Source organism: Lagopus leucura, unplaced genomic scaffold (genome assembly GCF_019238085.1).
Source record: "Lagopus leucura isolate 7727_CA_CO unplaced genomic scaffold, USGS_WTPT01 Super-Scaffold_100266, whole genome shotgun sequence".
NCBI lineage: Eukaryota > Metazoa > Chordata > Aves > Galliformes > Phasianidae > Lagopus > Lagopus leucura.
In genome coordinates, this window is record NW_024962336.1 from 395,838 (window position 1) to 412,675 (window position 16,838).

Here is a 16,838-nt window from a genome sequence, read left to right on the forward strand (position 1 = left end):
CCCGCGGGCGGCGGGCAGGACTACAGCTCCCGACGTACACCGCGCCACGCGCCCGCAGCGCCCCCTGGCGGCCGAATAGGCAGTAGTTAGAGGGACGCAGTGAGGACGGACGGCAGGAGCGGGCACGGCCACCGCTCAGTGCTGCGGCTGAAAAGGGGGGCACTGTCCTGGAGATCGCAGGCACTTGTTCCGAAAAAAGCTCCACGTGAGAAGGGTTCCTCGGTACAACGCCGCAGACTGGCGCTTCTGATCAGAGCCATACGCAGCCCGGGTGTGCTGCAGCAACGCGCTGTAGGTGTCATCATCCTCAGCTCTAATAAGTGCATCCAGGGCACAGCCGGAGAGGCCAGGCAGAGCTCCCTGGGGCAGCCAGCAGTCACTGTGGGTCAGAAGGTGCGTTTCTTCCATCCCGATGCCAGCATCGGGGTGACTGCTGGCTTCAGCCCTTCTCAGCAGTGTGGGGCACGAGCCAGACACACATAGCTTGCGTGGACTCACTGGGCTCCCTCAGGTGCTCTGCAGGGGTGTGAGGAGGCGGATGAGCTTCTGGCAGTGGCATGCAGATGAAGGCCGGGGGCTGCCACCAACCGTGGGCCAGGAGTCACTGCCGGCTAGCGCAGCCAGCTGGTCACTGGCCCTGAGGGAGAGCAACACCTGTGGACAGAGGCACAGCAATCAGCAGTCAGCCCTGCATCGTCCCCTTGACACCACTGGCTGTTCCACAGGAGGGGTGAGGGCCGATACCTGTTGTATCCCAGGGTGCTGGCTGACAGCGCACAGAGCCATAAGTGCTCCCTCCCGCACACTGGCCTGGGGATCCCGGCAGGCCACCTCCAGGAGGATGCGTGGTGTCCCGCTCTCCACGAGCAACTCCCCGAGCTCTGCCGAGCGCCGGCCCAAATTGCCAAGGGCTGAGGCTGCGTTGCAGCGTGTCTTGGCCTGCTGATCGCTCAGCAGCTGCGTCAGCCTGGGCACGGCCTTGCCCAGAGCCCCAGCTGGGGAGGACTCGTGATAAGCAGCATTACCCACTGCAAAGCTGGCTGCCTTGCGCACAGCCTCATCCTCATCAGCCAGACACACCAGCAGGCTCTCCAGTAAGCCAGGCTGGTTCTGCAACACCTGGGGAAAGCCATGGCTATGGCGGAGCAGGTTGCCCAGCAGATTGCAGGTTTTGGCCCGTATGGGGTGTTCCTGGTGGCTGAGTAGGTGGGTCAGTGCATGGTAGGTCATGTCTGAACCCCCTAAAATCCTCTGGAGGAAGGGCAGGTGCTCTGGACAGGTCCGAGCCACGTGAGTCAAGAGAGACAGCAGGTCAGTTGTGAGCGTGAGGCTGCCTGAAAACAGGACAGTACTCAAGTAGGCAGTGATGTGCTCTGAGGCAGCAGCCTCCCTTGCTATTTGGTCTGTGACCTGCTCATCAGACACAACAAGGCGGCATAGGAGGCTCATGGGGAGCTCAGTGTCTGACAAAGGCAGATGGTGACAGCAGACCTAAGGAGAAAGGAGACACAGTAGTGCTGAGGGCATCATCCTTGCACTGAGGGCTGTATGGCACTCAAGTGTTGTCCCCAGCTGGGTACAAACAGCAGTGCCAGCATGGGCTGCGATGTGGGGAATTGTCTCCAGTTTATGGAGGGGAAGACAAAGGTGGGGGTAGAAGTGTACCTGCAGTAGCTGGGGAGGAATCTGGGAGTCTCTCACTGCCTCGATGACTAATGCTATGGTGTCTTCATCCACATCCAGGGCAAAAGGAAAACAGAGGAGCTGGCAGGCCTGCATCACTACAGCTGGGATGAGCTCAGCCTCTCCATTCTCCCTTGCTTGCCTGAATTTGTTAGAGAGACTGGGCTTAATACAGAGATGATGGGGGGGAAATAAAAATAAAAATCAGCTGTTGAGCACTGCCCACTTCAGCCTTCCCAACTCACGTCTGTGCCAGACACGCCAGGAAGCGAGGAGACAGCAGTGTCTTCAGCATCACCATGAGGACACCATGGGACTGGGTGAACTGAGGCAGGCACCGGTGGGTCTCACGAGTGAAGATGAAGAGGGCCAGGCTTAAGAAAAGCAGTGTGCCTGCAGGAGGAACAGCATGGCAGAGAGGCAAAACTAGGGAAGACTGAAAAAGTCTCCTCTCTTCTGTCTGCCTGTGCTGCATAGAGCCCTCACTCTCTGCAGAAGGTCAACAATCCTCAAGAACAATCCCTGGACCCTCTGGCCTAGGAATCAGATGATGATGGGGATAGACATGTGAGCAAGCCTGAGAGCAGGATGAGGAGGAGGGTACAGGACAGATACCTTTTCCACCCACAGCTCCTACCTTGAGGTGAGAGAAGGCTCCAGTCTGGCTCTGCCACAGGGGGCCCTGCCTCTGGGCTGTTTCCCTCCAGTGCAGATCCACTGCCACTCATGCAAAGCACTGCAGGAACACAACGCCACACTACGCTCCACAACTCTGAGGCAGAAAAGCTCTGTTCCACAGCTACATCCTCCTACATATGGGGAGAAAAGTGTTAACAGGCTTCCAGGCTGTTCTCCAGGGTTCCAGTTTATGATTCTACCAGCCCCATGGTCCCAGGGAAGCCAGGGCTGGATCGCCCAAAGAGTAAAGAGGGAACCAAACAGCCTACAGCCCTCCTGCCCCTGCTGATGGCACCAGTCTCAGGGCATTTCTGTTATCTCCCACTCTGATACATCCATAAGTCACTCCTCTCTGCCTGTCATCCTCCCATCAACCCTCCTGAGCTCCACAGACAACCCTAGGTGACTTTCATGGGGTTGCACAGTTCAGCTAAAGCTCTACAGTTTCCTGTTTTTTCCCCATCCTTCACCACCAATCCACACTCTGGCCTCCGCATCCCCACGCCTGGCCCAGGCAAAGGGTGAAAGGAAGGTCGGTACCTGTGCAAGCAGCTTCAACAGGAGGAAAATGATCCCATCGTAGAGACCAGCACCCATAGGCAGGGAGAAATGCAACTGTAGAAGAATGTGGGACAGGCTGGATCTGAGCACTGCTCTGAGGGAAGCAGCAGCAGACCCCATATCTTTCTTACTCCATCTTTGCCTGCAAACCTTTGTACTGGGGTGACAGCAAGGACTCCCTGCTCCTCAGGCCCTATTCCATACCTCAGCAGGCTCCATCAGTGCGTTTGTCACTGCTGTTAAGATTTCTTTTCCTCCAAGTGCAACAGGCACCCCATGCTGATCAAGCTGTGTCAGGAGGAATGCTGCAGCACCCTGTGAGAAGAAACAGAGCTCAGCACCTTTAGGACTTGCCTATCTGCTCTTAATCCATTAGACTAGGGCAAGGACAGATCAGCTGCACCCATCCCATCCCATCCTGAGGAAGCAACAGTAAAACCCAATTGGGATGTGGGGCTCTGCAGGATTCCTTACGGCACCTCTGGCAGAATGGACAGACTTACCACAACAGATATGACAGGAGACTGAGTGAGCAGATCCAGGGCCAGGGTAACCACCTCCTCAAGCCTGAAACACAGGAACCAGAGGTGAAACACTGGCAGTAAGCCCTCCTCACAGTGCTGTATTTCCAGGCCTGTACATCCAACTGAGCAGCAGCATCCAAATACTCCCAAGGATGGGAAGAAGCCACTTTGCAGGAAGACAAGTGATTCCTCATTCACAGAGCTTCCTTCCCCATTCTCTGTCCCTAGTGCATCCCCAGCATCCATCTAGGCATCAGGATCAGAGGGATCAGCAGGACCAGAAGCCTAGCTCTGAGTAGAGTGTAGGGCAGAGACTTGTACAGGACAGGGAATGCTCCTACTTTACCCACAGATAAAAGCTGGTGCTTACCTGGAAGGAGAGGCCTGGGGCTGCAGGGTAAGCAGGGTCAGCAGGTATAGGGAGGCCTCACAGGCCACCCTTTGAGTCACCTCCGCCATGGGGACCTGCCAAGGGAGCAGGAGTCACAGGGGAACAGCAAGACTGAGAGGGGAGGAGGGAATGCTTCTGAGACCTGGAAGGAAGACAACAACTGCACTCTACAGATTGAGCTCCATCACACACTTTTCTTCCCACAACACCCAGCCTGGTGTAAGCAGCACCCAAAGAAATGGGTCATGCACTCCTACCCAATCACAGGGGCTGCAGTGAAGTTCTACCTTGCCCTTTGAGAGCTGCATGAGGAAGTCCCATACTTGCTGGCTCTTCCCCAGGTGCTGGCACAGACTCGGGCTGGCATAGCAGCCAGTGTAGAGGATCTGCAGGACAGAAGGGAAAGATGTACAGCTGCCCAGGTGACAGAGACACAGTGATCAGGCCCATCCTAGTCACACTCCATGGCTATTGTGGGCTCAATTCTCAAGGAGACCGAGTTATTAAGGGCTGAACCTACAGCTCCCACTTCCCAAAGGAAGTTCCCCTGGCCTAGGAGCTTGGGGAACAGCCAGATAAATGGATGAGGTCATTACCTTCAGAACATTCAAGGAGCAATTTGGGTGCTCCAGCTTCCCCAGCAACTTCCCAAGATGCTGGCACTCTCCATTCATAAGCTTTCCAGCTATCTCCTGAGCAACCTGTAGAAATCAGTCTGTTATATATTTCAGGCACCTGAAGCATTGCACAGACTAAGAAGTTCCATACAAGCAACAGATTAACAGAAGAAGGCATTACTTCCTACACAGCAGTGCCTGTTTTCACGCACGCATGCTCATCTGCCGCGACCCCACACTGCTTTGATGCGCAGTCCCTGAGCTGACATGGGTAAGGTAAGATGCCTGCTCTGCTTCTTTCCATGTTGACTTAGAGTTGAACTCAGTCATCAAGCATAAATCTCTATTCTTGTTTTTCCTCTTACTCAGTTTGATTTCAGATTTTCTACAATTCATATCAAAAACTTACAAGAACCCTTTGCATTTCTCTGTTAACCCAATCTTTTACTTAGCCCTTCACTATGTCAAGCCCTAAGTGTGAATCATTTAATTGAGTCAGTGCATAATCAAAGAATTTTAGGATGTTATAATCACAGAACAAATAAGAGAGTTAGGCAAAGCAGACTATGATAACAAAGAGAATAAATAGAAAGCTTACCCCTATCCTAGGCCCACTCACAAAACACCAGCAAAGGTGATCTCCAGAAGAGATCCTTCCCCACTGGTAGCCACCTCTTAAATAAGCCTAGAAGGGGTGGAGCCAGGCTCCACCCCTTCCAACAGCACAGCTGAATTGCCTTCACCTGTGCTCCTGTGGCTGGCTCATGGCTCGCCTCAGGTGATCAATCAGAGGTTCAGGCCGCGACTCAGCAGTTCCCATACAGTCAGGAATCCTTAGACTCAATTACTTAATGGCTAACTTGAGACAGACAGGAACCATTAAGGGCTGAACCCAGAGTTCCCCCTCCCCCATGTTCCTAACCCCAGTTCTTAGACTCTGAGGCTCAGCTCTTAGATCAGGAGGAGCAGCCTGCAAATTACAGCCCCTCTGCCAACAAACTCAGAGGACCCCAGCCCTACACTCTACTGCTGAAAAAGAGATTCTTCTCGAGAGGGCTGTTGATCCCATGGAGAGCACACATCTTTGCCCTGCAAAAAGAAGTGGCAAAGAGAAGTGGCCTGACCTGCTGCTTGGCTTCCCAACAGCTGTTCCGTGCCAGAGGGATGCTGCAGGCAGCTGCCAGTGCAGCCGTAAAAAGGTCTGCCATACATCGTCTCTGGTCATGAGCTGATTTGGCCTCCATTGCTGCACCTGGAAAGGACACATCAGGAGACACATCCTAAGCATGAAGGGTGCTGAGGAACAGCAGGATGGAGCTGAAAGCCAAGAGATGTTTGGTGATTATAAAGGATCTGCAATTGAGGAAGAGAACAGGAGAGCCCCAGGTAGCAGATGTTTGAGGGATTTGGGCAAATAAGCTCAGCCACCTTCTCCTGGCAACAGCAGTCAGTGCTCTTATAGAGCTCAAGGGCTTGAAAGAGAAGGAAAGCCTGCCAGGAACCCTGTGAGGAAGTGGTAAGCTGCCATTAGTGCTACCTTGCAGAGCAGGTTGCTCAGAGATCAATCCCTGAAGGAGTCTGTCCAGCAGGGGCTCGTTCTCCTCTCGCAGGCTGGCATAGAAGGGGACAGAGATAGAGGGGCACATCACATCCAGGCTCTCACAGAGCAGGGTAAAGCACTGGGGAAGACACAGAGATTGCTATTACTGCAAATAAAAAGTAGGAGGGTAGAGAAAAACAATCACAGAGGAAACTAGTGGGGGACAGCAGAGATGGAAGAAGAACACTCGTGCTGGAGCTTCAGGGACCAATGTCTCCTCTCCAGCCACTCAAGTCCCACTGTTACGGCATAGGAGCCATGTGCTGGCTGAGAGAAGGGTACACGTGGAGGTACAGCCAAGGAAGGTGTCCCTCAGAGAGGTTCTTTCTGCATGTGATCCACCCTCCCCCCCCCAGAAAAAATACAACAATGGCCCTGACAAGAAAGCACCAGGCCACATAGCTCAGAGCAGGCAGCTCTCCCCACTCACACATGCACCCAAGCCCACAGCTTTGGTCAGGGGAGGACAGAGTGGGGAACAGGGAGACTGGGACATGCTTACCAGGAGGCTTTGCTGGCAGAGTCTCATCTCACTGTCAGCTGTCTCGGCCAGCAGATTTGGCAGCAGGGCTAGGAAGTGGTTGGCACTCTCCTGGAAAGTCTGTAGGCTTAGGAAGGCAGCAAGCACAAAAGAGAACAGATAAACCTAGTCACTGGCTATGAGGATAGGATCTGGTCAGGTCCTCACAGCCCTGGCTGCAAAGGGCAAGCAGCACAACTGAACTTATCAGCTGTGCCTTCCCCTGTATTTCTCCATGGAAAGTACTCATTTGTAAGAACTGTGACATCTATCATGATGCTTCCCCACATGATAGTTTCTCCTTCCTTCCTGCCTACTTCTCTACTGTGGCCACAAGAGGCCTCAGAGTGCATCACCTTGCCCCACCTGCCCTGCTCCTACCTGTCCTGTCCACTCTCCTCCAGGCTGCATTCACTGCTGAAGTAAACTGTGGTCACCATGATGAGGTCTGTCAGCACTGTGATACACCAGGGCTGCTGCAGGAAGCAGAAAGAAACATGAAGTGGCAATTGTCTGCCTGCCAGCCTGACACCACTGCAGCAGGATCCTTCCTTGCCAAGATCTTCCCCCTTCTAAACAGGGCCTGGAAGAGACACTGATCCTGTGAACCATCTCCAGCAGGACACAGAGACCTGTGACAGCACAGGCACACTGCAGGACTGAGAGAAACCCAGTCTGCCTAGGGTTCTACACCCACCTGCTTGGTGCTGCCACTCTCCAGCATCTGCTTGGCCAGATGCAGCAGGGACAATGGCACATTCAGCTCTTGGCAAAAGAGGTTCAGCAGCTCAGAGTCACAGTGGGTAGCCAGAAGATTTCCCACAACACGAAGTACGGGACGGAGATGGGACGCTCCCTCAAGCATCCCTTCCAGCACCTGGGCAGCAAGAAGCCAGAAGGACTCACAATCAGTAGCACTTATGGCCTCTCCATCAACCACATGGCTGCCCCCCAGCCTCCATGGCAAGGGACAACAGTGGAGGAGATGACAAGCTAAGTGTGTGAGGCAGCTCTGATTCCTGGGGAAGCAGCAGGACTCCTTGCTAGCTGAAGCAGGGGATCTCCCAATGCTCCCAACCCAACCCCAGGAAAGAAGGCAGAATCCACATTCCCAGTCTCAGTCAGCTGGACCAGCCATCACTCACTTGCTGAGCAGATTCTGCAAGCCGGATTTGGACACGGTGCCGGAAGGCTGGGTCTCTCAGGAGGCTCAGAGGCGTGCTCAGCTGCACGGCCAAGGGCTCCGTGGCCTCAATCAGGTGTTGCCACTCCTCATCACTCTCCAGCTCCTGACCATGGAGAAGAGAGAGTTGGTGCCATAGATTCTGCCTACCCTAGAGTCTGAGTACCAGGCCCTAGGGACTGGGCCCTGATGTCCTTATCGCAGGACACCATCTTACCTCGCTCTCCAGGTCCACAGCCTCGATGCTTTGTCTGCCTTGCAGCTCTGCTCTGCCAACACCAAGCTGCAGTGCTTCTGGCTGGGGAAACTCCCGCTCATAATCTTGTGTGATGCTGTGCTCCCTGGCCAAGGAAACAGCCCAGTCAATGAGCTACCCCACTTTCCTCTCTTTTTCCCAGTCCCAGCCTTCCCTCACCGTGGGCTTGGAATAGGCTCCTCCAGTTGCCACTCTGCCATGCTGTTCTTTCCTTGCAGGCCACCTGAATTCTTCTCTTTGAAGGATGCTGGTAGCTCCTCCTCCTCAAGGGCTGCCTTTTCAAAAGCTGCTCTGGGTTTAAGTCTGGTACGTCCTTTGCCAGAGTCCTTCATAGATGTAGTATTTGCCTTCAGCTGCCCCTGGGAGATGGCAGAGAAGTTTAGTCAGGGAGACTCAGTGAGAAGAGCCCCACCACAACAATGACCCCACAATCCTGCCTTGTATGTAACCATTACACCAGCCTTGCCCACCTTCCTTTAGTCTTTCCCCTCAGTCCCATTTAAGAGCCCTTCCTTTGACATAACCATGAGGTGCAGTCCAGAGAATTCCACACTTTTCTCCACCTTTTTCTGTGCCTCCTCAGCCATCTTCTGCCGAGCCTTTCTCAGGATCCTGGACTGGCCACTCCTAGGGGCCAGGGAATGGACTTGCTGCTCCTTCAGGGCCTGTAGCTCTGGGGACAGCTTGGTGGTGAAGGGGTTTGAGATCCCATGCTCTTCCGTGTCATCAATCACTGAGAAGGCAGGAGCAGAATTTCAGCAGCTCTTTCTTGAGATGCAAGGAGAGTAACCAGCTCTGCAATCCCAGGAGAACCCTGGGGGACCCAGAGCAACCCCAGGGGCAGGAGCTAGGGGTTGGTGAAGCTGAGAGGAAGGAGGCAAAAGCCAGGGTAGAAAAAAAAAAGAATGGTAGGGTGGTGCTCCCAGTCTCCAGGCAGCAAGAAGTGGAAATGATTTGGTACTCACCAGTAACCCGTCCAGCAACAAAGGGGTGGGACAGCAGTTCTGGCCACGACAGGCGCTGGCGGGGATCCTTCATTAGCAGCCCCTGCAGGAAGCTCTACAAGGCAGCACAGTGCAAATGTCAGACACCACACATGCAAAAAACGAATACAGCACTCCCACCAGCCTCCCTCAGAAATAACACTCAGGACCCCTGGGCTCTTTGTCTCACCCTGGGAAACAGCGTATCTGGTGCTGATGGCAGACAGGCAGTGGGAAGACACTTCCCTTCTTAGCACAGTAAATCATTCCTCTGCTCTCTGCCTCAGCTTCCCAATTTATCTAGGGATAGCAGTGTAAGGACTCCCCTCCAAGAAGGCCAAGATCTCATTCCTTCACTATCTTCCAAAATCCATATCAGGGGAGAGAAAACCTAAGCATGATCAATCAGAGCAGCACACAAAGCCAAAACTGCTATTGCATCAATGGGTCCTACACCACAGACAGGGCTTTGTTCCTTACCTTGAAGGCCGGGCTTATGGCCTTAGGCCATTTGACAGGGTCCTTGACAATGAGGCTGACAAGCTGGAAGATACTGCTGGTATAGAAGGGAGGTGTGCCCATGAACAGCTCATACAGGATGCAGCCCACAGACCATAGGTCTGCTGTGTGGTCATACGGCCGCTCCTCCACCAACTCAGGGGACATGTACAGCGGAGTGCCCTTGATGGAAGTCAGCACCATGGTGTGGATGCTCATAGCACGTGCAAACCTGCTCAGAGCAAAACACAGGTGGCCATTTCAGGCTGGAGCAGCCACTGCAGCTCCTAAGGAGACCCCGTGAGTCATCAATATCCTGTCCCCTCCGGAGTCTCAAATTCCCCACACCTGCTAGTCCCTGAATATGTGCAGAATGCAAGTCCCCTTCCACACCTCCCCTTCTCCTCTACAGCTCCAGGACATTCCTTGGATGCCCCAAGCCTACACATCCTCCTTAGCAGGTCACCCGCACACACCCAAAGTCACAGAGCTTGATGACGCCGTCTTTGCCCAGGAGGATGTTCTGGGGTTTCATGTCACGGTGCAAGATGCGGTGGGAGTGCAGGTAATAGAGAGCAGAGACCAGCTGGGCAGCGATGGTCTGGACCTGCCAGAGACATAAGAGCTTCATTCCAGTACCCCAACTCTTGCCCTTGCCCTGTTTGGGGCAGGGACCTGCCCCAGCCTTGGGCCAGCAGCTCCTCTCTGAGGGAGGAGTGAGCCGAAGGCTGAGGCAGCAGCCACGTGTTCTGACTCTTGTAGAAGGAATGGGTGAACGAGGTCAGTGGGATCACTGTGACCCACTGTCTGCAGTTTGGCTGCCCTGCCTTTTCATTCCCTTCAGAATCTGCCAGCCAAAGCCTCAGAGACACCTTCACCCCTTTGATGTCTCCATGCCCACAAAAGAGCCCTCTGCCTGCTAAAAAATCCTTTTCCCTCCATCCTGCAGCAAAGCCTGTGTGGCCAATCACCTGGTCCTCGGGCAAACTCCCATCATCCTCCAGGATCTGGAATAGCTCCCCCTCTGCATAGTCAGTCACCACCACCACCTGGAGAAAGGAGCAGTGTGGAGGCATTAAGCACACCCCCCAGACGCATCCCTACTGAACCTTTGTAGCTCTACTTATCTGGAAGACGCAGCAGAAGTCAGGGAAGTGTAAAGGAGCGGGATAAGCATATAATGGTATTTCAGAACCCAGTGGTAGAAATACTCCCTTGAGCATATTTTTGATCTACTGCCCAATTACTGGAGGGCTCTGGTAAACACTGACCAATGAGTAGGCTGGGTCCCAGTCCTAAGACAATTCCCTCATAAGGTCTCTCCGTATCCAGAGAGCAGGAAACTCCAATTAGGCCATGTGAGGGAGAAGAATAGGCTGGAAGCAGGTCTGCAGCACTCAACAATAGTGGAGATAGAGCTGAGCACTGAACAAACTTGGCTGGCTATAAATGCTGCTAGAATCCTGGAAGGCTGTAACCAGTATCTCCTGAGACAGACACTGGTAACCAGTATCTACTGAGACAGATAGCAGGTGATAGCACACACCCCCTGCCCAACCAAGCAAAAGTACCTGCCCCCACACAGGCCCCTTTACCTCTTTGTCAGTCTCAAAGCTGTCGAGCATCTGGATGATGTTAGGGTGATGGAGGCCTCTCATAATCTCAATTTCCCGCTGCAGGTTCTTCAGCTCCTTCTCAGACCGCCCCACCTTGGGGATGAATTTCAGAGCCACCACCTTCCAAAGCAGGCAAAGCTGGGATCAGAGCAGGGTCCCACCCACCCTAGCAGGAACTGCATTTAACCCAAGGGCGATTCAGTATTTCCTAGGTGAACACACAGAATGAGATGTGTTCATAGGGCCCCTTGAAGCTGAGGCAGCAAGGAGTACAAGCAGCCACCTGAGCTGTATTAACAGGACTGCAGGCAGTTGTCTGAAGGAAGCGATTCTCACCCTTTATTTAGGGTTTGTTAGGACACAGTAGCCAGTTTTTGGCCCAGAAGCACACTGACAAACAGGAGCGGTCCCAGCTAAGGATCATCAGGATGGCAAGGTGGCCGATGCACATGGCTTACAAGCTGAAACCGGCGGGGGCCGAGCTTCATTAACCCGGAGATAAGCTGAACAGCAACCCTACGGCCAGCGGTAGGAGACTTCTAAGGAGACGGAGCCAGGCTCTTTACAGACGTCCCTCCCAGTACCCGCCTCACTCCTCACCTGGGCGCTGCACCTCCGCCGCCCCTTGTACACTCGTCCGAAGGAGCCTTCTCCGATCACCTCCAGCACGTGGTACCTCTCCATGGCGGGGCTCCGAGGTCGGGCCGAGGCTCCCCAGACTACGGACCGACGATTTAAGGCCGCGGGGCCGCAGTAAAACCCGGCCCGAGGTTGAGCCCGCCGCGTCAGGCCGCGCCGCCGCGTCGCCTAGCAACGGCCGAGGCCGCCGTACTTCCGCTTCCGGGCCGGGCGGCAAGATGGCGGCGGCCGGCGAGGAGGTGGAGGCGGCGGACTGGTAATGGCAGCCCGTCCCCGTCCCGCCTTTCCCCGGGGCCGGAGCCTGGGGCCGCCTGACCGCTCGGTGCTTCGCAGGGCGCTGCCGTCCGAGGTGGAGGTGCTGGAGTCCATCTACCTGGAGGAGCTGCGGGTGGTGCGGGGCCGCGCGAGGTACGTACCGGGCCCCGCGGCCCCCGGGCCCCGCTCTCCGGCCGCACCTTACCTCCGCCCGCCCGCAGGTCCGAGCCCTGGGAGGTGAGCATCACCCTGCACCCCGCCACGGCCCAGGACCAGGACTCACAGTTCGTGCGCTGCACGCTGGTGCTCGCCGTGTCCCCCCAGGTAGGCTCCTGTCCCCGCTGGGCCTTGTGGCCCCTATCTCTGCTTTCCTTGGTGCGTTTTGGGTTTTGTTGGTTTGTTTTGTTTTCTAGTATCCCAATGAGGCTCCAAACATCTCCATCAGCAACCCGCGGGGACTGTCAGATGAGCAAATCCAAAAGTGAGTGCCGATAGGGGAGCGGTGATGTTAACAGCGCTTAAGAGCCTTCTCTCAGTGCCTTCAGGGCCCTCTGTTCTCTTAACACATACGTACAGCTCTCAAAGCACCTTGAGTTAAATCTTATGTCAGCCCTGATGCTGAGTTTGCTGAGGAATGGTTTGTTCCTTTGTGGTCCACCTGAAATGTAACTGCCAGGCCTTCAGAGATGTCGGTCCAGCTTTGACAGAGACAAGACTGAACTGAGTTGCAGCGTTCAGGCAGCCTGCTGCTGCCTCTGTGCTCCTGGCTTTGGTGCAGCAGAGATCCAGATACCAGTCAGCAGCACAGCATCAAAGTTGCTCCCACCAGATCAACAAAGCCTTAGATTTGCTAAAGCTGAAGAGTACTGGGTGAGCTGAAGCTGAAGCAGTTTGCAAGCTCACTCTTGCAATTTCTCTGAGGACAACCATTTCCTGCACACTTGTTCTCAAGGAGCTTGGGATAGCATGGGAATATGTGCTTGCATTTGTGCCCATCCCACACTACAGGCAAACCCTGGTGGATGATGTTCTTTTTATTTCTCTTGTTATTATGGTGGGGAGACAGGCATGTGGAAGAGTGAAAAGGTGTGGCAAAGTTTGTGTTAAGTATTTGTGCTACTTTGCTGTAGGATTTTGCAGACCCTCAGAAATGTTGCTGAAGCCAGGCTGGGGACAGAGGTGCTATATGAGCTGATTGAGGTGAGAGCTGGGGAGAAGGGAGGCAGACAGATGCACACTGTTCTTTGACTCCCTTTCAGGTAGGAGAGCCCTGAGTCTGGGCCCATGTGGAGACCAGTGAGAAAAATGCTTGCTTTTCTGCTTTGACAGAAGGGGAAGGAGATTCTCACTGACAACAATATTCCTCATGGCCAGTGTGTGATCTGCCTCTATGGATTCCAGGTAGGAATGTGTATTCAAGCCATTCAAGGTGGCTGAGAAGTGAATCAGATGAAGCCCAGTGGAAGAAGCTATGTGGTTTTGCCATCAATAACATCCCTGCTGACATGGGAGTCAGCTAGGTGCTGGGAACACCCTTTAAATCCCTTTTCTCATCCACAGGAGAGGGAAGCCTTCACAAAGACCCAGTGCTACCACTACTTCCACTCCCACTGCCTGGCCCGCTATGCCCAGCACATGGAAGAGGAGATTCTCACGCAGCAGGAGGAGAGAGAACAGCACCTGGCACCTTCCCCCAAACAGGTATTGGGATTTGATTCCCTGCACAAGCCGTCTTGAGTTCTCTGTCACTCCCTGTGGGATGTGGAACAAAGGCCATCCTGACTCAGCAGCCGTGTGCAGTATGGTTAGCACTGTGCCTGCGCTGAGAGAATCAGTGAAGATTGGACCAAGTGAGCCCCAGGAGCCCCTTCCAACCATAATTACAAACTGGAATCCCCGTGGGCCTCCCTGCCTTAGCAAAAAAGTGCCTGTGGTTAGTTGAAGAAGGCTGCCCTGTTTGTTTCACTTCCAGCCTGGGGATTCTCTGGATGTGCGTGGGCTGGGTTGTTGCCTAGGGTTTCACCTCTCACCTCCCTGCAGAAAGTCGGCGTGCAGTGCCCTGTCTGCCGGGAAACCTTGGTTTATGACCTCTGTGCCCTGAAGGCAGCGCCACCACCACAGCACCCACTGGTAAGAGATGTGGATTCATCTGTCTGGCTGTGCCCACTCTCTGGGTAGCTTTAACTGGGACATTTTAACACATGAACAGTGCCAGCTGCAGCTGATTAACGTGCTCTGCCATTTACTCTAGGAAAACACACAAATATACAAATTCCATCTTGTGCTCTATTCAGAGGGGACCATTGGAGCCCTTCTGCCATAGAAAAGGGGCCCACCTTCAGATGTGATAAGGGCAGAGGGAAGCAAAAGATATGTAGCTGTTGCATGGGGAGGCAGTGAGGATATGTAGTGTTGTTGGCTTGCTCTCCAAAGCAAGCAGATGTGGTGGGGGAGAGAGACAATTCTGCCGTGAGGCAGAGTGCCTGAAAGGAACCTCTGTGTTCTGTCTGCTCTAAGAGAATAACTGTAGCTTTCCTTAAATATGTCCCTGTACCCACTGAGATGTTATCAGTTTCAAGTGAGTGACTCCAGCTTATGTGGTTCTTGATTTTTAATTGCTCTGCATCTTGCTCCAAAGCAGGAGGTCCTCAGACAGGCAATGCAGGGAACAGTGGGTCTGCAGTGACATGTACCTGTACAGAGACAGGGAACTACACGTGAATCTGTAGGCTCAGTGGGTCCAGTGTTGCAAACAGACAGTTTACTTGGGCGCTGTGTGATCATATGAGGGTTTGGGGAGTTGCTCATGCTGTTGCTAACTGACTGCCCATATAGATAGAGCCCTTAACCCCTCTTGCTGTCTGCCACTCAGGAACCGTACAGGCCAGATGCCAAGATGCTGCAGCACCAAGAAGAACTGCGCTTAATTTTCAAGAAACAGCAAGAGAAAGGGGGCATCATTGATCCCGAAGCAGAGAAGAACCGTTACTTCATCAGCCTGCAGGCGGTATGGCACTGGGGGCAGAGAGCCACTGAGCTCCACACCAGCAAGGAGGTCCCTGGACTTAAGGGCCAAACACTGTCATCTGCTTTGGGACTGTCCTGTCCCTTTCTTAACCATTGGCTTCTTTCTTTCAGCCTCCAGCTACTGTTGATCCAGGCCAGGCAGCTGCTTCCTCTGAGCTGCTGGTGAGTGCTAGCGATGCGGATGCACCTCAGACACCCTGCCAGGCCTCAGCTCTGGAGCCAGCCAGGGCTCCAGAGAGCAGGGCAGAGCCTGGGCAGCCAGAGAGGCCTGCTGTGCCCAAGGAACCTCAGTGCAAGAGGGAGAGGCACAGAGGGGAGAGGTCAGGCCCAAGAGGTCAGGGCAGGCAGTCCTGCAGCAGCTCACAGGAAGCAGCAGGGGAAGCCTGTCATCTGTCCCATGGCTCCAGGGTGCCCAGAAGCTTTGGTCAGAGACCAGAGAGAAGACCTGGTGGGAGGCACTGTCAGGAATTTCCAAAGCCTCACAGCAGAAGCAAGGCAGCTGCCTTGGCTGAAAGAAAGGAGCTGTTCCCTGAAGATCCTTCACCAGTAGCGGGCACAGTGGACTTGAAAGAGGAACACCATAGCATGGAAAGATGGACCCCGGAGCAAGGTGCTGAAGCCCAAAGCAGGGAGAAGGAGAACCTGGCGTTCAACCGCGGCGAGCACAGAGCAGCTTCTGGCTGGCAAGGCCACCACAGGCCCTGGGATTGCAGGAGGTGGGAAAGGTCCAGAGTGCAAGATCGTGGCTCCTACCACAGAGCACCAAGAGGGCGAGGGATGTTCAGGCCCAGTGGATGTCGAGAAGCCCATTTTGTGGAGAAGGAGAGCAGTTCCTAGCAGGAGGGGTAAGGGGCTGGGCTGGGAGAGGCTGTTAATAACAAGAATGGCAAAGACTGTGGTAGAGCAGTAGCAAGGAGTCACCATACAACTTGGGAGAGAGGAGGCAGTTGGCACAGCTTGGGACAGGTGAGCTCTCCATGGTTCATGTAGCATGAAGCATCAGGCTGCCTGGTGTGAGCAATTGGCTGTCACCACCACTGGAGAAGCTGACTTTTGACAAGTCATAGCAGCCTTGGTCCTGAAGGATGCAGGGGGCAGAGGAGGGCTTGACCTGGGACCAGCATGCATCTATTATCTGTTTTCTTGAGCATACATACCTACAGAAACAATTGGAATTGGCTTGACATGGTGCTACAGCAGCCAAAGCTGTGCAGGACCTTCTCTGGAACTGAGCATCCCTACAGAGCCATGGTGGCACTAGGCAATGAGGCTGTGCCAGGGCAGCAACCTGCAGCTCATCTTGCTGCATCCTTTAGTGTTCTTTGAGCACCTTCTCAGCTGCTGTCCCTGCTCCTTAAAGATGACTGTTTATTCTGTGGTGCAGACTGCTGCTCAACTCATAGGCTTGGCCAGGCAAGTCCTTTGTATAACATGATTCTTCCCAGCCCCAGCCTGAGCTAAATTAAGTTTAAGCCAATGCTTTAGCAGGTCAGGACTAGCCAGTGACTGAGGCCTGGTACTGGCTCCTGCTCCCCATGGAAGCTTGAATTTAGCTGGAGCTTCTGCCCTGTCCGTCAGCTGCTTTTTTGCAGTTCCTTCTGCTGCTGTTTCAGATTCAAACCATGTCCTGCTGCAGAGATATGACAGGAATCCCAAATTTCTGAAGTGGGAGGCTGCTATTAAATTAATTTGTTGGGTCTTCTCTGGAGCCTGTTCCTTTTGTTTTCTTTGCCCTCCCACTCCTATTCTTAGCTGTTTGGAGCAAAGTGTTGATCCTTGGTATAACTCCCTTCTCTCCTATGCCATA

At 54.0% G+C, this 16,838-nt stretch overlaps 3 protein-coding genes across 3 annotated transcripts in view; 2 read left to right on the forward strand and 1 right to left on the reverse strand.

The window, feature by feature from the left end:
- Window positions 1-17: 17 nt before the first annotated feature.
- On the reverse strand, window positions 18-11,880 carry STK36 (serine/threonine kinase 36). Its single transcript, XM_042890568.1, has 26 exons — window positions 11,711-11,880; window positions 11,090-11,230; window positions 10,466-10,543; window positions 9,971-10,101; window positions 9,477-9,726; window positions 8,979-9,072; window positions 8,577-8,746; window positions 8,173-8,372; window positions 7,975-8,098; window positions 7,720-7,863; window positions 7,272-7,451; window positions 6,956-7,050; window positions 6,557-6,662; window positions 5,992-6,133; window positions 5,579-5,706; window positions 4,434-4,538; window positions 4,125-4,223; window positions 3,817-3,911; window positions 3,426-3,489; window positions 3,127-3,237; window positions 2,902-2,976; window positions 2,321-2,492; window positions 1,929-2,076; window positions 1,666-1,825; window positions 745-1,491; window positions 18-654 (listed from the first exon to the last, which is right to left on the reverse strand). Exons 1-26 carry the CDS (start codon window positions 11,792-11,794, stop codon window positions 508-510), a joined length of 3,990 nt encoding a protein of 1,329 aa, XP_042746502.1. The 5' UTR covers window positions 11,795-11,880; the 3' UTR covers window positions 18-507.
- Window positions 11,881-11,959: 79 nt separating this feature from the next.
- On the forward strand, window positions 11,960-16,733 carry RNF25 (ring finger protein 25). The gene is made up of 10 exons (XM_042890605.1): window positions 11,960-12,005; window positions 12,083-12,157; window positions 12,226-12,328; window positions 12,418-12,485; window positions 13,135-13,204; window positions 13,334-13,405; window positions 13,565-13,705; window positions 14,045-14,134; window positions 14,877-15,011; window positions 15,143-16,733. The coding sequence occupies exons 1-10, from the start codon at window positions 11,968-11,970 to the stop codon at window positions 15,866-15,868; spliced, it is 1,518 nt and encodes a 505-aa protein (XP_042746539.1). The 5' UTR covers window positions 11,960-11,967; the 3' UTR covers window positions 15,869-16,733.
- Window positions 16,392-16,838, forward strand: part of TMBIM1 (transmembrane BAX inhibitor motif containing 1) — a 2,541-nt gene continuing 2,094 nt past the window's right edge. The window contains exon 1 of the mRNA XM_042890556.1: window positions 16,392-16,444. Coding sequence (XP_042746490.1) covers window positions 16,392-16,444 — 53 coding nt within the window. The remainder of the gene's footprint in view (window positions 16,445-16,838) is intronic.